The sequence below is a fragment of the Schistocerca americana genome, chromosome 5 (assembly GCF_021461395.2).
Source record: "Schistocerca americana isolate TAMUIC-IGC-003095 chromosome 5, iqSchAmer2.1, whole genome shotgun sequence".
NCBI lineage: Eukaryota > Metazoa > Arthropoda > Insecta > Orthoptera > Acrididae > Schistocerca > Schistocerca americana.
Genome location: NC_060123.1, coordinates 459657091 through 459683232, shown reverse-complemented (window position 1 = coordinate 459683232; position 26142 = coordinate 459657091). Strand labels below are relative to the sequence as shown.

The following is a 26142-nucleotide window of genomic DNA, read 5'->3' as shown; positions in this document are numbered from 1 at the left end:
AGCTGACTCAATGCTTCTGATATTTGTTTAATTTTGATCTTAAGCACAGTTTTAAAGTCAGTTCACTTGAAGGCATAATGACAGATTTTATTTCAAAAGCAATATTTTTTGAAAGAAATACTGAGCTGCTTATTTCTTCCAGTAAATAATGAGTGTATGTACAGTTCAAGAGTCCGAAAGAGTTCGAATCTGCAGTTTTAATTCTACTCTTCACAATTTTAATGATCTGTAAGTGGCAGCCCAAGTAAATTGATGGAAAAATCTGGGATAGAATGCATATGTGCAGCAAGGTAGTGCTCGTAGAACTGTGTGTTGACATGATACTCCCAAAAAGGCAGAAGTTGAATGTGAGGAACATTTTATGTTGTTATTTGCCCTAAAAAAAAAGCATTCTTTAACTTTTAAATGTAACAGACAGAAAAATATAACTTCATTAACTCCAAAGGCCATACATACCACAGAACGTAAACCTGACAGTCAGTGAATATTTATATATGCTCTGTAATTTCATACAACTGTGAGAGCTTACAGTAATTTAGATTTTAATAGCATAAGATCCCCACCAGAAAACAAACCTATTTTACTAACATAATACAAATGTTTTTTGTACATTGTTCCTTTAGTGAAAATGTCAGCCACCATATCACACCCTTTGATGAACATAAACTTGAGTCATGTCCTCGTAACATTTTCCCTGAGAAAGTGGAGATGTATAAGTTTGATCAAAAAAGCACTTTTTTGAATCTCAGAAGCACTTCTGGAGCACACTTTTTGTTATGGCGTTCAGCTTCTTCAGCGATTATGTTTTTATCTCAACATTGGTGCCAAAACAATGTCCTTCCATGGCTCCCTTCAACCTCAGGATTAGGAAAGCGTTGCAGCAGGCCAAAACGACCAATAAAGTGGCTGAAGTGACATAGATGTTTTGTTTTTTTGCAAAAAAAATCATGAACAAACATTTAAATGTAAGTGGGAGCATTATTGTGATGCGTCTTCCATGAGTGGTTTTGTCACAATTTTGGTAGTTTTCTTTGTATTGCTTCATGCAAACAGTGCGTAACTTCCAGATAGTATTCCTTACTGACCGTATGACCATAAGGCACTATTCCATTGTAAGCGAAGAAAACAGTGAGCACAACATTAACATGTGACTGAACTTGCTAAATTTTTTTGTGTTGACTCTTTAGGCAGTTTCTGTTGGGACAATTGGGCCATAGTTTTGAAGTCACAACCATTTTTTGTCACCTGTTATAACCTCCTTTAGAAGTTTTGGATCATTGATTACTTCATTCAGCAGTTCGTGAGCAATGGCTACCTGACATCGTTTTTGGTCAAAATCCAACAATTTCAGAACAAAGTTTTCTGATGTATGTTTCATGTCCAAAACATCTGAAAAAATTGCTTGGCATGAGGCAAAGAGGATATGCTGACATGCAGATAGACATTAGGAACAAGTGTATCAACAAGATAAATTGGGTGTATAAAGTCCGCGAAATTAAAGTCACTATCCCCAGAAAGTCTATTAACAAAGTTTCAAGAACCGGCTTTGAATTATTAATCTAGGGCTATGCTACAACCCGCTATTATCGCTCACATAGGGACTGTGGGGATACAATTAGAATAATTACTGCATTCACAGAGACATGCAAACGATCATTCTTCCCATGCTCCATATGCAAATGGAATAGGAAGAACCCTAATAACTGGTACAATGGGAGTATACCCTCTGCCATGCACCTCACAGTGATTTGCAGAGTGAAGATGTAGATGTAGATGTGTAAGTTTTTTCCTCAGATGATAGCAGCTTATTATGTTTTCATAATCACAGTATATGACTAGTGCATTATTATGCTTTGATAATCATGGCATATGACTAGTGCATCATTTTCTCTTTGACCAAGTTCATATTATACCTGTTAAAGCCATAGAACTTCCTGAGCCTATAGTTCGCTGTTTTCATGAATTCCGTGCAGTACTGGCTTTCTGGAACCAAAAAATTTATCCAGTACAGGACGTCTATGATCGTTGGCTCAGTCTGCATCACAATATCGTTATTTTTGTGCAGCCTTCTTTAGTGAAACATAGTTCCAGACTTTCGGTTTCCTGAATATACCTGAGAACTTGTTTCAATCCAAGCCAGTGTTCATTCTATAGATAATTGCGGTATTGACTTGACTTGTCACAGCATGCAAAATATCTGGTCTTGTTACTTGTGTAATACAGTATATTACACAAGTCTGTAGAGTATATTGTGTCTTCTTTCAGTAGAATTTTTATCAAATTTTGCATTCACTTCAATATGAGTTCAATCAGGTCTGTAGACACAACATTAAAAAAAAATTAAAAAATCAGTACTTCTTTGGTATACTTCTTTTGATTTAGGTCAGTCACACATGTTCACTGTTTGTACTAATGTTCATACCAATATATTGCTTCACTTCACCAATATCTTCTGTGCAAAATTTGTTGACTGATTGATTTTGGGAAGGGAACCAAACAGGCAAAATTTGTTTTTTCGTTTGTTTTTGATTTCTAATTTGCTTCTCTGATGGCTAGCAAAAATTACTATATCGTCTACCCACACTGTAAGTAATAGTGTTATTGATTTGTCAACAGAAACCTTTTTTAGTCCTATTTCAAACAATATATTATTTCACTTGAGATTCCAGTGTAGGTTAACCCACTTCAAAGCATGCTCAGACTTATGTAACAGACATAATTGGGCACCTTCTGAGTATATCTCTGGTTGTAACACACAAACTTTGATGTCAGTGTCTGCTGCAGAATGCACTACATACGTTCGATCCACATCTAAGTTGTATTTTATCAGTGAAAGATAATAGGTAATGAACAGAAATAGACCTTACAACTGGTGATTAGACTTCATCACAATAACCATCTTTTCTTTGAAAACATTCTTTTACCGTTAATCTTGCCGTACACTACATTATTTTTTTGTCTCACTTGTCTTTGTTTCAAATACCCACTTAAGAAGTAAAACTTTTTTTTTTCTTGTGGAGGCTGCACCAATGACCAAATTTTATTTTTTGTCAAGTAGGCACATTCTTTATCCAACACTTTCTTCCACTGATCACCATAAGTAGGCAATAAAGCTTATGTCATACCCTTCTTTCTGTAAGTACTCATACATTTTACCACGGTTTACCACAAAAAAAAAAAACCAGAAGATATCCTTTGGTAGACTCACAATACCTGAAAAATGGGAGCTTTAACTTTTGAGTTCCATTTTGGCATTTTTCCTTATGAATTAAAGTAGTAATTTCTGAGCTAAAATTTTTTGTATATTATAAACTGGGTTTCGTGCCTGACCATACCTCCAAAGGTGTTTTTCTTCAAACTCTCACCTTTGATACAGTCTGGTAATTTATTTACACCATTAAAATTTAAACTTCCCATGCATTACTGCCGTGGCATAACAGAATTCAAATTACGGGGGCACGTTAAATCAACATCAACTTCTCTTTGTGCTGTTAGTAAATACAAATTTATTTATGTCCCTGAACATGCAAACGTTTCCTCCCTGTTATATATTGCAATCATCACGCCTAAAATTCATTTGCCAACTGTTTTTGACCATAGTAATAAGTGACAAAAGATTAACAGCAAGTTTTGGTACACGCAATACCCTTCTTAATCTGAATTCTTCTGTTTTTGCCACCATTTGGTATCAAATTGAAACTTACCATATTTTCTAGAGGTAGTGATGATGTGCTGCCAACAATTATGGTAGGTATTGCTGAGCTTCGAACATCATACATCCAGTCAGATCGATATGTCCTCTGTGTTGAGACACCTGAGTCCACAAATCATACGTCTGGATTATTGAATGTGAGGAAGCTGTAAAACATGCAATGAAAGCTTTATGAGCTTCTGAATTACATGTCTTTGTCTGCATATTGTGGCACTGTCTAGCTAAGTGATTCTATTAATTGCTTTTGAAATACCTTGGCCTCATACTGACTTTTTGTGTGTTGTATTTGTGTTCTCTTTGAACATGCCTCTTTGTCTGTGAAGGATTCTGAACTCACTGAGTCCGCTACTTTTGTAAAAGCTATGTTTTTAAAAGGTCCAGTTACAATTATGATTGGTTTGTATGTCTTAGGCAAACCAGCCAATATTGGTGTTCCAAACTACTTGTAATTCACAGAAATTTAAAGATTGTAAGTTATGAGCCGCCCCCCCCCCCCCCCCCCCCCCCCTCCCAATGAACCATGGACCTTGCCGTTGGTGGGGAGGTTTGCGTGCCTCAGTGATACAGATGGCCGTAGGTGCAACCACAACGGAGGAGTATCTGTTGAGAGGCCAGACAAACATGTGGTTCCTGAAGAGGGGCAGCAGCCTTTTCAGTAGTTGCAGGGCAACAGTCTGGATGATTGACTGATCTGGCCTTGTAACACAAACCAAAACGGCCTTGCAGTGTTGGTACTGCGAACGGCTGAAAGCAAAGGGAAACTACAGCCGTAATTTTTCCCGAGGGCATGCAGCTTTACTGTATGGTTAAATGATGATGGCGTCCTCTTGGGTAAAATATTCCGGAGGTAAAATAGTCCCCCATCTGATCTCTGGACGGGGGACTACTCAAGAGGACATCGTTACCAGGAGAAAGAAACCTGGCATTCTACAGATCAGAGCGTGGAATGTCAGATCCCTTAATTGGGCAGGTAGGTTAGAAAATTTAAAAAGGGAAATGGATAGGTTACAGTTAGATATAGTGGGAATTAGTGAAGTTCGGTGGCAGGAGGAACAAGACTTCTGGTCAGGTGACTACAGGGTTATAAACACAAAGTCAAATAGGGGTAATGCAGGAGTAGGTTTAATAATGAATAAAAAAAATAGGAGTGCGGGTTAGCTACTACAAACAGCATAGTCAACGCATTATTGTGGCTAAGATAGACACGAAGCCCGTGCCTACTACAGTAGTACAACTTTATATGCCGACTAGCTCTGCAGATGACAAAGAAATGTATGATGAGATAAAAGAAATTATTCAGGTAGTGATGGGAGACGAAAATTTAATAGTCATGGGTGACTGGAATTCGAGAGTAGGAAAAGGGAGAGAAGGAAAAATATTAGGATTGGGGGTAAGAAATGAAAGAGGAAGCCGTCTGGTAGAATTTTGCACAGAGCATAACTTAATCATAGCTAACACTTGGTTCCAGAATCATAAAAGAAGGTTGTATACATGGAAGAATCCTGGAGATACTAGAAGGTTTCAGATAGATTATGTAATGGGAAGACAGAGATTTAGGAACCAGGTTTTAAATTGGAAGACATTTCCAGGGGCAGATGTGGACTCTGACCACAATCTATTGGTTATGAACTGCAGATTAAAACTGAAGAAACTGCAAAAAGGTGGAAATTTAAGGAGATGGGACCTAGATAAACTGAAAGAACCAGAGGTTGTACAGAGTTTCAGGGAGAGCATAAAGGAACAGTTGACAGGAATGTGGGAAAGAAATACAGTAGAAGAAGAATGGGTAGCTCTGAGGGATGAAGTAGTGAAGGCAGCAGAGGATCAAGTAGATAAAAAGACGAGGGCTAGTAGAAATCCTTGGGTAACAGAAGAAATATTGAATTTAATTGATGAAAGGAGAAAATATAAAAATGCAGTAAGTGAAGCAGGCAAAAAGGAATACAAACGCCTCAAAAATGACTTCGACAGGAAGTGCAAAATGGCTAAGCAGGGATGGCTAGAGGACAAATGTAAGGATGTAGAGGCTTATCTCGCTAGGGGTAAGATAGATACTGCCTACAGGAAAATTAAAGAGAGACCTTTGGAGAAAAGAGAGCCACTTGTATGAATATCAAGAGCTCAGATGGAAACCCAGTTCTAAGCAAAGAAGGGAAAGGAGAAAGGTGGAAGGAGTATATAGAGGGTCTATACAAGGGCTATGTGCTTGAGGACAATATTATGGAAATGGAAGAGGATGTAGATGAAGATGAAATGGGAGATACAATGCTGCGTGAAGAGTTTGACAGAGCACTGAAAGACCTGAGTCGAAACAAGGCCCCGGGAGTAGACAACATTCCATTAGAACTACTGATGGCCTTGGGAGAGCCAGTCCTGACAAAACTCTACCATCTGCTGAGCAAGATGTATGAGGCGAAATACCCTCAGACTTTAAGAAGAATATAATAATTCCAATCCCAAAGAAAGCAGGTGTTGTCAGATGTGAAAATTACCGAACTATCAGTTTAATAAGTCATAGGTGCAAAATACTAACGCGAATTCTTTACAGACGAATGGAAAATCTGGTAGAAGCCAACCTCGGAGAAGATCAGTTTGGATTCCATAGAAATGGTGGAACACGTGAGGCAATACTGACCCTACAACTTATCTTAGAAAATAGATTAAGGAAAGGCAAACCGACGTTTCTAGCATTTGTAGACTTAGAGAAAGCGTTTGACAATGTTGACTGGAATACTCTCTTTCAAATTCTAAAGGTGGCAGGGGTAAAATACAGGGAGCAAAAGGCTATTTACAATTTGTACAGAAACCAGATGGCAGTTATAAGAGTCAAGGGGTATGAAAGGGAAGCACTGGTTGGGAAGGGAGTGAGACAGGGTTGTAGCCTCTCCCCAATGTTATTTAATCTGTATATTGAGCAAGCAGTGAAGGAAACAAAAGAAAAATTCGGAGTAGGTATTAAAATCCGTGGAGAAGAAATAAAAACTTTGAGGTTCACCAATGACATAGTAATTCTGTCAGTGACAGCAAAGGACTTGGAAGAGCAGTTGAATGGAATGGACAGTGTCTTGAAAGGAGGATATATGATGAACATCAACAAAAGCAAAACGAGGATAATGGAATGTAGTCGAATTAAGTCGGGTGATGATGAGGGAATTAGATTAGGAAATGAGACTCTTAAAGTAGTAAAAGGGTTTTGCTATTTGGGGAGCAAAATAACTGATTATGATCGAAGCAGAGAGGATATAAAATGTAGACTGGCAATGGCAAGGAAATCGTTTCTGAAGAAGAGAAATTTGTTAACATCGAGTATAGATTTAAGTGTCAGGAAGTCGTTTCTGAAAGTATTTGTATGGAGTGTAGCCACGTATGGAAGTGAAACGTGAACGATAAATAGTTTGGACAAGAAGAGAATAGAAGCTTTCGAAATGTGGTGCTACAGAAGAATGCTGAAGATTGGATGGGTAGATCACATAACTAATGAGGAGATATTGAATAGAATTGGGGAGAAGAGGAGTTCGTGGCACAACTTGACAAGAAGAAGGGATCGGTTGGTAGGACATGTTCTGAGGCATCAAAGAATCACAAATTTAGCATTGGAGGGCAGCGTGGAGGGTAATCGTAGAGGGAGACCAAGAGATGAATACACTAAGCAGGTTCAGAAGGATGTAGGTTGCAGTAAGTGCTGGGAGATGGAAAAGCTTGCACAGGGTAGAGTAGCATGGAGAGCTGCATCAAACCAGTCTCAGGACTGAAGACCACAACAACAAGGAGTTATGAGCACTTGAGCAGTTGACATGGTTTTGTCCACGTAAGCTTAACACACCTAGACAATTCCACAGTATGGTAACAAGGCATATATATAATGCCATTCGTGTGTTTAAACCATTGTTATCAAAAGCTTTTTACAGTTCCTGCAGACCTTCTTAGCTGTTGGTGCATCTTGTATGTGCATGTAATTCATTGGAACTAATAATGAAATGAAATTCAACCGTGCTTTGACATCTTTCTTTGGCTTATTGTTTGTACTACACACATACAATCCTGTTCTAAATACACTTGTACGAAGAACTTCCAATTTGCATGATTGCCGTGTCCAGTGAATTTCTCAATTTGTTAAATGCAACGGACAGTAAAATGTTAAATGCAACGGACAGTAAAGCGATCTGAGTAGCAGTCTGAAAATAAATGAGCAAGTTTCACAGCTGGCAGTTGCTTCTGTAGAAGCAACGTAGTCCATGGAGTTACCTACATTATAGAATAATAATAATAATAATAATAATAATGAAACTTCCTGGCAGATTAAAACTGTGTGCCGGACCGAGACTCGAACTCGGGACCTTTGCCTTTCGCGGGCAAGTGCTCGCATGACTCACGCCCTGTCCTCACAGCTTTAAATCCGCCAGTACCTCGTTTACCACCTTCCAAATTTCACAGAAGCTCTCCTGCGAACCTTGCAGAACTAGCACTCCTGGAGGAAAAGATATTGGGGAGACATGGCTTAGCCACAGCCTGGGGGTTGTTTCTAGATTGAAATTTTCACTCTACAGTGGAGTGATAGCTGATATGAAACTTCCTGGCAGATTAAAACTGTGTGCCAGACCACACACTCCACTGTATAGTGAAAATTTCATTCTAGAAACAACCCCCAGGCTGTGGCTATGCCATGTCTCCGCAATAACTTTTCTTCCAGGAGTGCTAGTTCTGCAAGGTTCGCAGGAGAGCTTCTGTGAAGTTTGGAAGGTAGGAAACGAGGTACTGGCAGATTTAAAGCTGTGAGGACAGGGTATGAGTCGTGCTTGGGTAGCTCAGTCGGTAGAGCACTTGCCAGCGAAAGGCAAAGGTCCGGAGTTCGAGCCTCGGTCCAGCACACAGTTTTAATCTGCCAGGAAGTTTCATATGAGTGCACACTCCGCTGTAGAGTGAAAATTTCATTCTAATAATAATAATAATAAACCCTCAAATCCACAGTTAGAAATAATTTTAAATTTATAGTGAAAGAATGCATGTTTGAAAGATGCCGTGTGAATTAGAAACAGTATCATAATGATACCCTTACTTAGAATTCCAAATAGGGAAATGTCCTTGATTGTCTAGGTAAAAACTTCAGAGTGTCATATAAAAACTAAAAGAAGTCAGTAAGAAGAAAGGTTAGATAGCTGCCAAGCTTTAGACAGGTACAAGAAGTGAACCTTGTGAATGAGCAGAATTTATTGACTTGGTCAGAAAATAGGGAGTAAAGTAAATGTCTGAGTTTTCAGTAGAAAAAATGAGAATACAGCAACTAAAAACACAGAATTGTCACAAATAAAAATTTGATGGCGAATACAAGCTGCATCCAGATTTAGGAATTTCAGATCCTTATGCCCTATGTAATGAAGTGCCAGAAATAAATGATCCCAACATCAGAAATACCTACAAAAGAAGGCACTTAAGCATAGAAAATTTGGCCTGTTTTGGTCATATGCTGAATGAGAAACTGCTCAGTACAGCACACTATTTCATACTCAGAAAATTGGCTTAACTTTCTATAGAAAAAAAATTTCCACTCAGAATATTCCTTAAAAAAATTTATAAACTAGATTACCACAGAAATAAAATTTTGCTATGAAGTAAAATGCAATAAAAATTCTGATTTTACTAGCTAAGTTGAATGCTTTAATACTTAGAAACCAATTTGAAAAAATTGCAACAAAGGATAAAATGAAAAATCAAAATTCCATCCTGAAACATTGCCAGAACTCAAAGGTGGTGTGACTTATTAAACCTGAGCTAGATATTACTGTTAGTAGCCGAGAAGTTCCCAAAATTTAAGTCATGAAACAAAACTATTGTAAGTGATACTTCAATATCAGAACAGTTCAATCAATTTATTAAAACAGTTCCTGAATCATTACTTGATGTGTTTGGTTACTCTGGCAAAGTACAGTTGTTTAGACCTGCAAGAAAAATAATATTTAGACAGGTTTAAGCAAGTTGTGTCAAAAGGTAAAGGAAAACCAATACTATGCTGAAAAAATAGGAAAAAAGGGGGGGGGGGGGTGATGTATAGAGTACCTGCTATAGGAGTAAAAGCAGTTTCTAAAGAAATAACAAACCCTCTTAGATGTAAGATGTTTCCCCGATATTGAGAAAAATGTGCAGAGATGAAACCACTGTATAAAAGAAGGTTCAAAAGAGGACTTGAGACCATAATTACCATTGGATCTCCATTATTCCTATATTCTTAAGTGTACCGAAAAGTTGCTTGACAGATATAATAGTTCAGTGTCATTGTAACAAAAAAAATCAATGTTGATTTCGTGTGTGTGTGTGTGTGTGTGTGTGTGGTTTGTTGATTTCGTGAAGAACATTAGCTACTGGTACTCTTTGTATAAATCAAAAATGTCCAAGGAATTTTCTACAACCCTACAAAGGTATTCAGTAACCTGAACCATACTCTTATGTTCCATAAATTAGAAAAAAAAGATCAGAGAATGCTTTGGTGTGGTTCATGTAATATCTCTCTAACTGAAAACAAAGATTCAGTGTAGCATCAAACAACAACAAAGCATTTCTCGCGGTGGAAATCAGTTCCACAATGGAGTCCCACAAGATACAATTCTCGATGAATTCCTTACCACTTTTATGTAAATGATTTATCTATAATTCAGTATTATTCACTTATATCATAAACACTCTAAATAACTCAGTTAGCAAATTTCATCTAAATGACTAAACTTTGAGAAAAACCAAATAATGCTGTTTAGGACGTAACAAGAAGACTACATAGCAGTTGGATTTTTGTATTTATGGTATGTGAAATTCAGACCTCAGATATCAATTTCCCAAAGCAGTTCTATACAACTCTCAAAAATTCTCAAGAAAATTGAGTTTGAGGTTTTTGGAGCGTCTTTAATCGATTAAAGTGAGTATAATTTTTTGATGGGCTGTGTGGCTCTATTGTAAAATGCTTGGCTGTCACGTGGGTGGTCCCAGTTCAGTTCCCAGCCAACTCATGTTCTTAAACAAATATGTGTGTTGTACAAGAAATTTTGTTAAGTGTAAAATACAGAAAGATAGGGAAAAGATTGGTGATTAGTGTCTCATTTCAGTCATTATATTGTGTTCTCCCCCCCCCCCCCCCCCCCCCCCCCCAAATTAGAATATCTATGTCATTTAAATCTACTACTCATAAAATATATACTAATTTTTATGTATCTAATTACTAATGGAAATTGCGTTTGAGTTGAGGGAAAACTGAGTGAATGCAGGCATTTGTACTGTGTGTGATAAATTTAATAAACTGCATTTTCAGAATTCTTTTGCAACTGTGTCTGCACAACATGTTAGTGAGGTGCGATTGTGTGAACTCCACTATGTTTTGGTAAAAGAAGCAAATCTTAATGTGGCAACCAGAGAAATGTGTAGGTTTTACTCAAAATTTGCCACTCGTGATGCTTCTCTGAAAGTTACAAATGGTTAAGAAGCCAGGCAAAAATAAATCACTGCATTTTTGCCAAAATTCTTTTCGGATACTAACCAAAGCAGAGGTGACAATAGATCTTTTTGAATGGCCACCATGCAAATGTGGGTGTGGAGGGTTCCCACTTAATATTGACAGAAAATGTGAGCATGGGCTTCAGTTCAGAATGGCACTCCCCCTACAGCGCCTGCCCGTAAATTCCACCACTACCGCTCTCCCCATACGTTCCCTGCCGTCTGCACATCTAACGGCCATGGCATTTTGTGCGCACAATAGAAACGCTGTAGAAAAAAAGAATTATTACCTTATACCTGACTCCTTTGGAAAAACTTCGGCAATATAGGCAATATAGGAGTAAACCAGTTAATTTTTTAGGTTTATATACCTTTCTTGGAGAACAGCGATCTTTGTTGTCATACAATTATTTAAAAACCATCTTGATCACAACCAATGTTAACTTCTGACAGGTTTCGTCCTTTAAGGTTTTTGAAAGATACTGTATTCCTTCTTTTCACAGAACTTCAGTGTTCATTGTGTCTGAGTAATATTGTTTGATCATCATTTATATGGGATAATGAAAGCAAATAATGAGACATGGTTTTCAGGTCAGTCTTCACCATTCAGTAATCCAAAATACTTCTGATCAAGAAAAGCTGTACACCACATGTCAAAATCCACACTTTTTAAATACAGGCTGTACAAATATAGCCGAGATGCTGAGTCGCAGATAGGCACAACGAGAAGACTGTCACAAATAAAGTTTTTGACCATTAAACCCTTCGTCAACAGTAGATGACGACGCGCGCGTGCCCACACACACACACGACTGCAGTCTCAGGCAGTTGGTTTCAGTTGCCTGAGACTGCAGCTGTGTGTGTGTGTGTGTGTGTGTGTGTGTGTGTGTGTGTGTGGTGATGACGAAGGCCTTAATGGCCGAAAGCTTTATCCGTGACAGTCTTTTTGTTGTGCCTCTCTGTGACTCAGCATCTCCTCTATATGGAGAGAAGAAACTTTCCTTTTCATAATATTGTTACGTTCCATCCTGGATTTTCCATTGTTTGATTTTTGGCTGTACAAATATGTCATAGTTATGAATGCATACGCTGATATTCTTACTCAATAGCTTTGACTGAAATCAAGGATTGTGATAATTACAATTTGGCATTTGAATGTGATGAGTTGTGAAACTGCACACACATCTAGGGCTTTAGTGGCAGCAGTCTCTCAGAGGTTTCATTGACATCTTGTATGCGAGTGTGCCAACATTTTTTCACCTGCTTATTCAGTTTATATTTCTTACTATTTATTTTGAAGATTCCTAAAAGGACATGTTGCCTCAACAGAACACATGTGATTAATGAGCTGGAAGAGCATTTCCTGCAAAGTGAAACATGATGTAACAATATTTGATGCAGCAGGGTATTCCTAAGTTCATATTGAGGCCCCAAGTGTGATTGTAAAGATTTTGTTAGGCTCACCCTTAAGAGTGAAGAAAGTAGAGGAAATTTCCATTTTCTCGTAGTGACTTGATTCTAATTGTATGTGTTGCTGCTTCCTCATGAACCACTTACATGGGCATTCCGTAATTCGCAACCTTCTTAAGGAATGTTAGCACATTATGTAGGCAAAGCGGATTATTTGTGTGTTGAAGAACAATGCCCAAATATTATTTTCCTTTTGAGATAACAAGGAATTAATAGTGGCCAGTTCTTGATTGTTAGACAGATGTGAAAGAAATACTTGTTTTAGGTAATCTTTTAGGACAAGTACCTTGATAATAGTAAGCTTCATACTGTTAAATTCCGTGAATATTTTCATCTAGCTTAAATATAGAAACATAAAATTCCAGACAAGGATGCTGGGAGTTTTATATATATGTAAACAGACTATCAATCACATAACATATGAAGTGAATAGTGGACAAGTGATGACTTGAATCTGGGGGGGGGGGGGGGGGGGGGGCATGTTGTTGTAAGAAGGCAAGTTCAGTAATTGAGTAAGAGCAATTGACCCCTTTTTTATGTGTATTATCTGCTGCACTGTTGTTCTTTCACATGGTGAGTAGTACTCTGTTGACAAACCTGTTCCTATATTTTTAAAATTTTGTTTCATGTTACTACACATTGTGTGACCGATTATCTATAAATATGAAATGGTGTGTATGTTATTTCAGTCAATGTGCATGATAAAATATCTTTTTATGTACTGCTTATGTTTGTATTTTGCCATTGCTTACGTGCTTGTTCATTATTTCAAGTTATAGATTCTGACTGTTTCTTGCATCGTTTCACACACACGTTTGATTTCTACTGCAGTTTTCTCAATTAAGTTTTTGCATTTTTGGCACACATTCTGTTTTTTCATAGGCAATCGAGCATTTTTTAGTCAGTTATAGCTTAGTGTATTCTGGGATTTTGTTTTCATATGCGAATAGTTTTTGTTAATATCATGAATATCTTTCCGTAACTTCTGGTTCTCTTTTATGACTTAATGTAATGATAGTATTCATGTTCGTGATTAGTATAGGATTTGTGGAAAGAAGTTGCTTCTTATCTTCCCATGTTGTATGGTTATCAGGAATCTGTTTATTGTATATGAAATGTAATAGCCCTATAACTTGTATAAATGTGTTTCTTAACACACTGACCTAATCATCCTAAATGACTGAACTTCAAAGAGAATTCCAAACATCAGTTCACTACACATTTTGTGTCTGCAAAAAGTTGAAGTGTTCATGAAGCAAATCAGTTAGTGATCCGTTGTAAGCAAACTATGGATCTTAATAGTGCCCCGATTTTAACTTTATGGTCAAGTATATTATATTTACAGCATCAGTACTTTTGCTCCATTGAAGAAAATTTAAATGTATAAAGTGTATTACTTAACAACTTCTGTAATTGAATACATATGCTCATTCTGATTATCTCCCTCTGCTGTTGCAAAGAGAATAAAAATTTAGATTTTATACAGGGTGTTTTAGTGAGAGTGTGCAAAAATGTAGTGGGACGTAGAGGATGCACCACTGAACAATTTGAGGTAGGAAACCTGGAGTTGGAGAAGCCAGCTTAAGGAGATAATTGGAATAAAATCACATTACTGTTTTTTTTTTTTATTTACATTAGTTACAGTTAACTGCAAATACCATCGTTGACACAATGAATCTACCATTTGTACTGTATCTCACAAAATGTGCAGAAACTGACAGTCATCACTCTCAGTGCAAGCATGACGTCAGCGAACACGATTCTGATGCACCCAGACAAATACCAAGGGTGTTTTTCAAATCACATCACATCACAGGCAGCTACAATTCTGGCAACTAATTCCTTCTTCATATCCATGGAATATGACCTCCACTTCCAATCCAGTGACCAGGAAATACACCATTGAGATGGTTGTGGACATCCACATTGAAGTGAGGTGGTGCACTGACATGATGTATCCATATCCTCTCACGAACAGCCAAGGGTATGTTCTCCAACAGCTCAGGAAGAACTTGTTGCACGAATCTCAAGTACAGGTGGCTATTCAGACAGCCAGGTAGATGATATGGCCCAATGATATTGTCGCCTACAGTGCCAGCTCAGATATTCACAGCAAAGCATACTTGATGGTGTGACTCTATTACAGTGTGAGGGTTTTCCTCATCCCACACATGGCTATTCCTGCTGTTGGAAATACTATCATGATCAAGTGCTGCCTTGTCAGTAAACAGCATGATTTGGATGAGATCTGGTCAATCATTTCTTTGTTGGAGCAACCACTGACTCAATGCAACCCTTGGTGCAAACTCAGCCACAAGCATTGCATGGACCCATTGTGGATGATATGGGTGTAATTGTTGTTCATGGAGTACTTGCCATATGCTAGTGTGTGGAGCGCCCATTTCACATGCAATACTACTTCTCTGCTGCAACATGTTCCAGCACCTGCTTTTCACAGTTGGATGTGCGAAGTGGTTCTTACGTTGCCAGGTCTCCCATTTTTTCTTTACAATGAACCAATGTCCCTCATTCATTGATCAAGAGAAATAAAAAATCATCGTGATGGATGATGCCTGTTAGGAAATCGTTCCCTGTACAGCCTTTCTTTCAGCAGTGAGAGCATTGTAACATACTTCCACTTACACAAGGTGTATGTCTCACACTGCGGATCCGAGGGTTAGAATAGGCTCAAGGTATTCCTGCCTGTTGTAAGAGGCGACTAAAAAGAGCCTCACACGTTTCAGCCTTTATGTGATGTTCCCCTGTAGGGTTTGACCTCCATTTTTCAAAATTTTCCCGAAGAGTGAGCCAATTGGGGAAGGGTACCTTACATGGTGCATGGAGTCCATCATGCGCTGAGACCTCTCACATTCTTTGTCAATGTGTATCTTCACTTCGCTCATTCTCCAACTATCCTCTGTGCATTATTGCTTTCTGCATTGTCGACGATAATTGACTTCTTAGCTCATTTGCGCCTGATATCCAGCATGGTAGCCAGTCCATTGTGGTGGGGCCGCTATGTTCCCTGTTGGTTGTAACCCCCTGACCACACAGGGATCACTAAGCTGATGCCTGCACCGTTAACTCCCCAAGGAGTAGATGCCTGTCACCCTAGGGCATCAGGACTCCCGGCAATGGCCATCCTACCAGGTGGCCTTTGCTGCGGCTGGGTGGCACCCATGGCGAGGCCCCCTGGTCAGAGTGGGTGGCATCAGGCTGGATGACATGCCATGAAGCATAGTACATCATCTCTTGCTAGTGGTCCAACACCAGCAGTCTCTAAGCGATCAAGCTCTAACTTCAATGCTAATAAGAAATAAGACTCCAAATGCCCCCCCCCCTTCCTCCCCTCCCCCGGCCACACCATGAGAGGAGCACCAGGCCAAGGATGGCAGAACCCGGTACCTCACATGTACAAGAGTTGATGGGGAATCTTTCGTGTCAGTGAAACCTAAGTTTTTTGTGGAGCATTTAGAGCACAAGTTTTTGGAGGTGGATGGCTTGTCCAAAATGCGGTCAGGGTCAGTCTTGATCAAAACAGCATCCTCTGCCCAGTCACGGGCACTACTCGCCTGTGACAAGCTGGGGGATGTTTCTGTTTCCATCACACCTCATAAGAGCTGAAATATGGTCCAGGGTATCATATATCGCAGGGACTTTGTTTTGCAGTCAGATGATGAGCTGCACGCCAATTTAGAGCGGCGAGGTGTCCATTTCGTCCAGCGTGTCCGCTGGGTTCTGAGGAATAATCAGGTTGCCACCGGTGCCTTCATCTTCGTCTTCGCGGGTGACCCATTACCCGAGGGTGACTCATTACCCGAGAAAGTCAAGATGATATTCTACCACTGTGACGTAAAGCCGTATATCCCTCCCCGGATGCAGTGCTTTAAGTGCTGGAAGTTTGGCTGTATGTCTTTCTGCTGTACTTCCAGCGTCAACTTTTGGGATTGTGGATGTACTTTACATCCCAATACTCCCTGTGCGCTGCCTCCCATCTGTGTCAACTGCAGAGAACAACATTCGCCTTGCTCGCCAGACTGCAGGATTCTCCAGAAAGAAAGAAAAATAATGCAATACAAGACCATAGACTAACTGACCTACACTGAGGCTAAGAGAGAATATGAGAGCCTACATCCTGTGCATATGACGTCAACCTATGCCGCCACTACGACAACGGCTCTACCGTCTTCCGTTCCGCCACATACAGTTGGCTCTCAGAGCCGTCAGCCTTTACCTGCCCCTGGATGGTGGGGAACACTTCCCTCTCTGTTGCTCCTGCACCACATACTTCAGGAGCAACACCCCTCCAATCATTGGGGACAGTCCCCACTTCTCAGCCGGAGAAGTGTAGGTCTTATGCCACAGGGTTTTTCGGCTTTGGGGGATGGAATGGTATAACAGTAAGCACAACAAACTGTGTGTCATTAAGGAAACTATGAATGTATGGAACTCTTCCATGCGGTCCTCTTGCAGGAAATCAGTTGTCTTCTGCTGGCTCCACCTTGGCCATATGTGGCTAACGCGTGGTTACCTCCTCCGTCACGGGGGGGCCACCTCAGTGTCACTGTGGCTCACAAATGACGGTCATCCATTTCTTGCTGGACTGCCCACTTTTAGCCACACTTTGGTGGACTTTTAACTTTCCCAGCACCCTACCTTCAGTGTTGGGCAACAATGTCTCAACAGCAGCTTTAGTTTTATGTTTTATTTGTGAGGGTGGGTTTTATCATTTGATCTAAGTTGTAGCTCATGTCCTTTGTCCCTCTGTGTCCTCCACCCTAGTGCTTTTATGGTGGAGGTTTTAATGTGTTGCAGAGTGGCTGGCTTCTCCTTTTTATTCTCATGGTCAGCCAGCCCTGGTAATCTGCTTTCTTGTTTTGATTTCTTCTACATGTTCAGTGAGTTCTGCGAAACTATACCGGTACCGCTCCGTCCTGTTGTACTGTACATCTCTATCACTGAGTAATGAATGGATCTGTCATTGATTCATAGCACATTCTATCATGGGCCAATGTAAATACGATGCAACAGAGCCATTATATGGACAACTAAAGTAAACAAAACCTGCACTGTGACTTCCTAGTAATCAGGCTTGTCCTCCTTGTTTCCTTGCAGCAATTGAAGAGTAAACACCACAGTACGTATCAACTTTTACACATATTGGTTTAAATATGCTGGAAAACAGTAATGCTAGACAAAGCGATAGACAAGTTCACTTCCATATCTCCTTAAGTTGGTGTCTCTGACCCCAGGTTCCCTACATTAAATTGTCAGTGGAGCATTCCCTATGTGCTCTTACACTTTTGCATGCTCTTAAGGAAACACCCTGCATGTATAGCTTCTAAATTTAGTTTTGTAATTTAAATTTGTGTGTGTAGAAATATGGAATAGAATAAACAATAAATGTTTTATATACTATCATCTTACCTTTATCTGTACATATCCACTACCTAATATATAAGCGATCTTGTCGGACATCAGATGCAGAAACTACTTATGACAAAAAAATACAGTCTGTTAGATAACTATGTGGCTTGCAGAGTACATTTCACAAAATACTCTTAACACATTTTAATAAAGTTTGCTCTCTCTCTCTCTCTCTCTCTCTCTCTCTCTCTCTCTCTCTCTGTGTGTGTGTGTGTGTGTGTGTGTGTGTGTGTGTGTGTGTGTGTGTGTGTGAATTTAGACTGTGTTGTCTTCCGAGTGTAGTTGACATAAATTTAATCTAACTTTTACTTAATTCATAGGCATTTCATAGTTCTTCTGGCAAGTTCAGCTTCAGCGGAGGATCAGTTAGAGTGGTGTGGACTAGTTGAATCTAAAGTGAGGCACCTTATAGGCAATTTGGAACGCAATCAGCATATAACATTAGCACATGTGAACCCAGAGTGCTTCCCTCCTCTTGATGCTGAACCCGGTGTATTCTGTTCCATGTGGTTCATTGGACTTGTTTTTGCCAAAACTGAGAATTTAAATGTTGATCTCACATACGACATTCAGTCATTCACTAACTCCGGTAAGTTTACCAATGCTATAAGTCTTCCAAACAGCTTTAGCATTTTCATTGTATTTGAACATTGGCTTTGTGTGAATTTTTATCATTTGTATATATGTCTGTGCAATGCTAGGCATATCTTTTTCCATGTACATATAGAGATTACCTCAATTCGAACTAGGAAGAATTCCCTTAAAAACAAAAATACAAAATGATGATGATGATGATGATAACAGTAATTCACTGTACATCCGTTCTCCTAAAAAAGGAGAAGACACGTGTTGCTTATGTTCAGGAGTTAGTAAATAATGTCAATATTAAGTGTCCGTTGTGGTTGATAGGTAAACTTTTTGAGTGTGCTACTTATGTTAGTGTGTTCTGTAAAACAGAGAAGTAATTTAATGGAAGTTACAAGTAATTAGTTAATTAACAAAGTCTCTGAATTTTAAGGAATGATTCACATTATTGCTGAAGTAACAACTCTGAAAGTCATGGGCTATTCTTCGTTCTTTTGGCCTTAAATACTTAAAATTTATTTAATTGTATTAGGACTTGATTGAAGTGGTCAGTAATTATTTGAACAAATTTTGTGTATATGCAAATAGAGTATAGTAAATATCTACCTCCAATCATTCCTTTTAGTCTTCATACATTCTAATGTGAGTGCAGTTTCAGGTTTTGTCTTATCCATTTTCCTGGACAGTGTCTGGTGAAAAACAAAAACGTGTGTGGAAAACACATTAATTCCTCATAGTATTATTTATTTGCACACAACAAAAATGCATGCAACACTGTACATGATTTAGCTTTTTGTTTGTGTTTTTATTGTTAGTTCTGTTTGTCAATATATTTTCATGTTTATAATTTCTTCTGCAGTCATTTGCACTCCTTCTGTTATGTTAATGTCAGAGCACAATTTTTCATGTGTATTTCTAGTTCCACTTTCAAATACCTTCTTGAGAATTGGGCCCTTTTTTTACAGTAGCTACAAGAAACATGATCTTTTACTACTGATAGTAAGTTTGATTTTTTATGTGTATTAAATAGAATTTCCATATTATTACTTTCAGGAATGAGTAGTTGCATTTCATCAGATCATTTTTGTTATGCTAGGTGAAGATTCTGCATCTGAATTTCCTGACATTTGAAAGTTTTGATCTTTTTGTTGACCATTACTTATGTTAATTATATCCTTGTTATGAGAAGGGAAGTTGCTACTCACAATATAGTGGAGATGCTGAGTTGCAGATAGGCGCAACAAAAAGGCGCGCGCGCACACACACACACACACACACACACACACACACACACACACACACACAGTTGCCCGGGACTGCAGTCATGTGTGTGAGTTGTGTTTTTGTGTGTGAGCTTATGTGTGTCTATTATTGATGAAGGCCAATGGCCGAAAGCTTTAACTGTGAGAGTCTTTTTGTTGTGCCTACCTGCGACTCAGCATCTTCGCTGTATGGTGAGTAGCAGCTTTCCCTCTCATAATATTGTTACATTCCATCCTGTGTTTTCCATTGTTTAATTATACCCTTAGTGCATTAGGTAATAAACAGTACCTCTTCTAGTGTAACCCATTCTTGAGTACTGCTCAAGTGTTTGGGATTCCCACTACATATGATTAAAAGAAGGAAATGAAGCAATTCAGAGGCTTGCTGCTAAATTTGTTACTGGTAGGTTTGATTAACAAGCAAATATTAAGGAAATCCTCCTTCAATTCAAATGGGAATCCCTCACGCCATTTGCAAGTGGAACAAGGAAAGGAATGACTAGTCATGGTACAACATACCATTTTGAATTTTCTGCACTGTACATTTAGTCTCTGTGAAGGTTTCTGTTAAAGAAAGAAGTTACACTCAGTTCAACAGTATGGTTGCTGATCCATTACCAGTAATAAAATCCCACATAGTGCAATTATTGTCTCTCTCTCTTTTTAATTAAAATATTGGCAGGTGGTACTCTACAGACAAACAGTTCAGAAACAAGTTGCTGTTGCTTCTGAGAATCAGTATCACCATTGACATAGTTGTCAGCTGTATTCATGTTTGGCACAGTTTTGAAAGAGTTGTGTCAAAGTGACAAAATTATACTTGTATAAAAAAAATCCTTCTGTTCCAATTTTCGATACATTTCAGATACTTGACAACACCAAACATTATACAGAAAGTTAGTTTGAGTATATTTATGAGTGTTTCTTTGTGTGATTACTAGATGTCAGATGTATATGACACCATACATTACACTGACTCATCTTGCAGAAACACTAACATTTCAGCAGCCACTTCTCTCTCACTCTGCAAGATTCCTTGGATTCCTTTCTGAGGAAATGTTGTTATAGCTGTAATGCAATGTTTGCTTTGTTTATCATTGCCATTGCTATGCTTTGCATCAACACCACTAGCACTGTTGTGAATTGCTCGTTGACTAAACAGCTCAACTACACTCCGTAGCCTCATGCTGTGCTAACCATTGGGTACCTCCAGTCCTGTACCCTGTTGCCATTAGCAGCGAATATTGTGGTTGCATGGTAGACAATATGTAGGGCATCGAATGCATAAACATCACCACCTTTTGTGACCTTTCACTCAAGGGGTTCCTTGTTAGTATGCAAATGATACAGTAGCAAAAGAGCAATCAGTTAGCATGGAAACTACGAATTAATAATCCTATCTTTTAGTATGGAAACTACAAATAGAATTACTATTTTGCTTGTGATTAGCAGTATGCATAATTCCAGTAAAATTGCTGAGCTATCTTCTGTTTGGTAGTTAACTTTGTTTGTTAATTGTACTTGGTTGAATTTGAAATGACTAAAAATTTCAGTTTCTTCAAGAATATTAATTGTAAAACAAAGGAAAAGTTTAAGTGAGCAACAGAACAAGTGGGGAAAAAATGCCGTGTTCATTCAGTAAACATACGGTTGTGGTATACTCAAAGGAGAAGAGTGTTGTTTGTGACTCTTTTGTCATATTCTGTAATTGCCCTCTTCATTGCAGAGTACTGCTTTTTCTTCTATTAGTGCCTGTATACCAGTCCTATCCATACTTTATGAGATGCCAAGAGAACTTGTTGTAGAGTTCTGAAAGCTTAACAACTTCAGCATTTTGTAATCTAAATTTTAGAGCAGTAGTAGTAGAAACAAACAGAAATAAGGAAAAATAGCGTGATAGACACTGTAAACCTAACTCAGTATTCAGAATAGGGAAAAATACCATAAAGATTCACATTAATTTAATTTTATATGTAATGATCCATTTTTGTCACCAAGAACGTGGATTGGAATGAATGAATAAATAAATAAATCTCTTTTATTTTTGTGTGTAATTCATTATTCCTCTTGAAACTGTTAGTTAGCTACATTCAGATGTGTTCGACGATTTGGCAGTGTTCAGTAAACAAGAATCATCTGTTAAAACTGGGAACCGGTGGAGGAGATTAGCCATTACACACCTTCTGGAAATACAATTGCAAGAACTGAAGGTACAAGTGCTCAGAGTAGAAAATAATATTCCTAACACCCCTCTTTAGGAAGCAGAAAGAGATTAATAGAAGAATTTAATACATACTATATAAACAAGAAAATAGAGTATGGATAGATAGGGTACAGGCTGTAGGCTTACTCCGTGAGTTGAAGAAGAAGAAGAAGAAGAAGAAGAAAGAGATTAAATGGAAGGTGGGGCAGAACAGATTACAGAGACCCTAAGTTGAGAACAGCTCAGCAGCTGTGGGGGATGAGGGTGGGAGGCAAAAACAAAGGAGAATGACTTCAGAGAGAGTAGGAGGTCAAAGATAATAAACCAGTTTCCCAGTTTTAGTTCAGATGTGATGGGAACTGCTGAGTGAGAAGTAAAGATGGATGGATAATATGAGAAAAAGAAAGTGTAAACTCAAAGAAACAAAGCAGTTAAGGGTGAAAAGAAGAGAGAGGGAGAGATTAATTTAAATGTGAGAAAGAGAGTAGGGGGTGGTAAGCGAGAGAGAGAGAGAGAGAGAGAGAGAGAGAGAGAGAGAGAGAGAGAGAGAGAGAGAGGGGGGGGGCGTTGGATGAAAACAAGTAAGTAACTGAAAGGAAATTCTACGATATAAGAAAATGGAAGCTATGCTAAAAACAGGTTAGTTTGAGTACTAGGTGTGAGGATCCAGTACACCATTCTTGGCAAGTGGACACCAGATGCCCAAGCAATTGTTATTCTTCATATAAGAACATAGCTCAGTGATATTATTGGCTGCAAGTTTCATGTGTTTTTGACATGTCAGTTGTTTTAGTAAACTCAAATTTTCAACAGCTTTCTCTGTCATCATTGTTGGGAGTTGACTGTCTAGACTGTGACGTATCTTCGTATGTAAATGGCTAAATTGTATCATCGAGATGCTACAAAGTCACGGTGCTCTCGTATACTACCAGAGATTATGTCTACATTTATGACGAAGGAACATTAGTACTGACGCTGGATAACACTGATTATTTCTCTGTAGCCTTTCTACATCAATCGTCTGTTTCCGTGGCCACTAAGGACCCTACTGCAGTGGGGTGCCGCAGCCAGTCTGCTGCCAGAGATGCCAGGCACAATGTGTGGAACCCTGTGCAGCCGCCACACCTGGTATCAACTTGAGTGTGGCAGCTCTGCCAACAGAGCTGCCACCTCGAGGTTCTGCTGCCGGGGCTGCTAGCTTGGCAGCGTTGCCAGTCGAACACACGGCAGCTTAGGGTCACTCCAACCAGGACACCATTAGAGCCACCTCACACTACTTGTCATTCACTAAGACATATAAGGGGCAGTCAAATGAAAAGCGAATACCCACCACAATGAGACCATGGAATGGTTACATTCAAAAGTAATCACCACACGCATAAAAACATTTATCCCACTGGGAGAGAAAATGGTTGATTCCTGTGTCGTAGAACGTCATTGGCCGGTGACAGATCTGCACCCGTACCCACTCTTGCACTTCATTGCCTGACTGAAAGTGACTTCCATGTCTCTCTTTCTTCATGTAACCAAAGATGTGAAAATCACGTGGTGACAGACCTTAGCTATAGGGAGGATGTTTCAGTGTTTCCCAGCAAAAGTTCTGAAGTGTACCCTTTGTTCGATTGCCACTGCGAAGCCGGACGTTATCGTGCAACAGTATGATAATGTCCGACAGTATTTTTGGGCATTTTGACTTAACAGCGTGCTGCATTTTCTGCAAAAGTGTCTTAATAGTGCAGTGCATTGATTGTGGTTCCACACTTGAGGAAATTGATGCGCAGAGGGACCCTGCAATCGAAGGAGGTTGTCGTGACCCTACTGGAACTTGTGTGAACAGCTTTGGATTTCTTTGATTTGGGGGGGAGGGGGGAAGATGTATGATGTTTCCTTTGTTGGCTTTACCATTCGCACTCGGGCTGTCAGACGGTATCATCCTGTTGCGTGATAATGCCTACCCCACACTGTCAATCAGACAGAGTCTATAATGACTTGGTTAATAAACCCTGTGGCAGCACTCCAAACAACCCAGATCTGTCACTGTCTGATTTTCACATCTTTGCTAACCTGAAGAAAGACATGCGTGGATGTTGGTTTTAGTTGGATGAAAAAGTGCAAGAGTGTGTGCTGTTGTGGATCTGTCGTCAGCTGACGGTGTTCTGTGAAACGAATTAATCACCTCATTTCCCAGTGGGCTGAATATCATAACACATGATGTGGTGATTACTTTTAAATGGAACCATTCCGTGGTTCTGTTAAGGCAGGTGTTCGGTTTTCATTTGACTGCCCCTCATAGTTTTCTTCAAATTTCACGTGTGCTGTGGATGGCATTGATGCCAAATCTTTTGTCTGTGATTTTCAGAAGAGACCAGCAATTTGAGATACTTTATTTCGGTACTATTCAAACCGCGAACTGAAAAAAGTGTGTTGAAACAAAATCTGGAAAGTTTTGGAAGCAAGTTTGGAAGACATAAAAGAACTGGGTGTTTCAAAAACACCTAATTTTATTTTACTTCATTTTAGTGAACATTAGTATTTTGCAACATAAGGGTATCATGTTTAACAAAACACTCAGCAAAAATATCTCTCTCTCTCTCTCTCTCTCTCTCTCTCTCTCTCTCACTACAGTCACAGATCACTCTCCTCTGCCTTAATACCTAATGCTTTCATTATTAGTTACAGAGGAGGAGGAAGATTTCAGGAGTTCTTTTGCTTATGAACTGCACTGCAGGGAATCTGTAAAGCCAAGATCAGGTGCATTCTTAAAGAAGAGTGAATATATGTATTTCAGTCAGATGGTGTGTTTCCAGGTTGTTGCTGGCATAAGGAAACAAGAACAAGTCAAAGCTGCTCTCAGAGGTGAAAAAACTGCCTTACCTCATGAGACCTCATTATGATGATGATGACCTTTTAATTAAGATGCTTAATGCAAGTATGCATTTGAGAGTTAAGAGTGTGGCAAGCCGAAGAGGACAAAGACAAGATGATTTTACTGTCTCTGTTGAACTCACTTCAAAGTATTCCCAAAGAAAAGAAAATTACCACTAAAATTAGAATCATGAGTGTCATAAGTGAAGAAAAGATTGTGGAATATGCGCCTCTACATTACCAAAACATTCAAACTACTTATAACAATGTGCTTTAACCTGTTCCTGTTCTTCTACTCCAGTCACAAGAACTTTACACCATAGACAAAGCACATTACTAGCTGGGATATGGAGGCTTTCCTCAAAATGTTCTACCTGTTCGAAATAGCGTCCCTACGTCTTGTGCTGCAGTGAATGTCATTAATGGGTCTGATACATCAGATGCAAGAGAATTATTTTAAGAAATAAGACTTGTAAACAAATGATACAGATCACATAATTTTTGTCTCAATTATTGTGGTATAGAATTTGAGTTTATTAAGAAGCGCTTTTGAAATAAAAACTGAAAAAATCTCTTCTGTGTATACAATAACAGTTACAACTATAATTGTCGAAATCTGTGCAAGTGACAAATAACTGGCTTCTTATTAGACCTTAATTTAAGAAAATCTTTTTTTCCTATTAGAACGCTTTTCTTAAATCAGTGTTCTTATTTTTCAGTTCATATTGGCAGATCTCAAATAACGTACAGACATTTTCGTGGCACTGAAAAATGTATCACAGTAATTTGTTAAATCATTGTATAGTGTGCGAAGTAATCTCTTTGTCAGTCAGCAGTGAAGGATTGTACCAAAAACTACTACTTCTGCATTCTCTTTTTATTTGGATATCACACACAAAGTGGAGCTACTAGTTCTTCTGTGTGTATTTTGATACTGAGCTTAAATTGAAAGAATTTCCCTGGTATCTAAAGCTGGTGGACCGGAGATCTGCTAGCAGATGTCCCATGATGTCCCAGTGCAGTAGGGCCCTAAGAGTACAACTGCTATCCCAGTGAAAGTTATTGTTGCACATTCAGATCAGAATGGCTGCTTTGATGACAGAATTGCAGTAGGTAGGTGCAAGGCATAAGATTTTTGTTTC

General features: G+C 38.9%; 1 protein-coding gene across 4 annotated transcripts in view; it reads left to right on the top strand.

The window, feature by feature from the left end:
• LOC124615409 (poly(A) polymerase type 3-like) overlaps positions 1 to 26142 on the top strand; it is a 177875-nt gene that overhangs the window by 82266 nt on the left and 69467 nt on the right. For all 4 annotated transcript variants that reach the window (XM_047143268.1, XM_047143266.1, XM_047143270.1 and 1 more), the window contains one exon: positions 18406 to 18674. In XM_047143268.1, coding sequence (XP_046999224.1) covers positions 18406 to 18674 — 269 coding nt within the window. The remainder of the gene's footprint in view (positions 1 to 18405; positions 18675 to 26142) is intronic.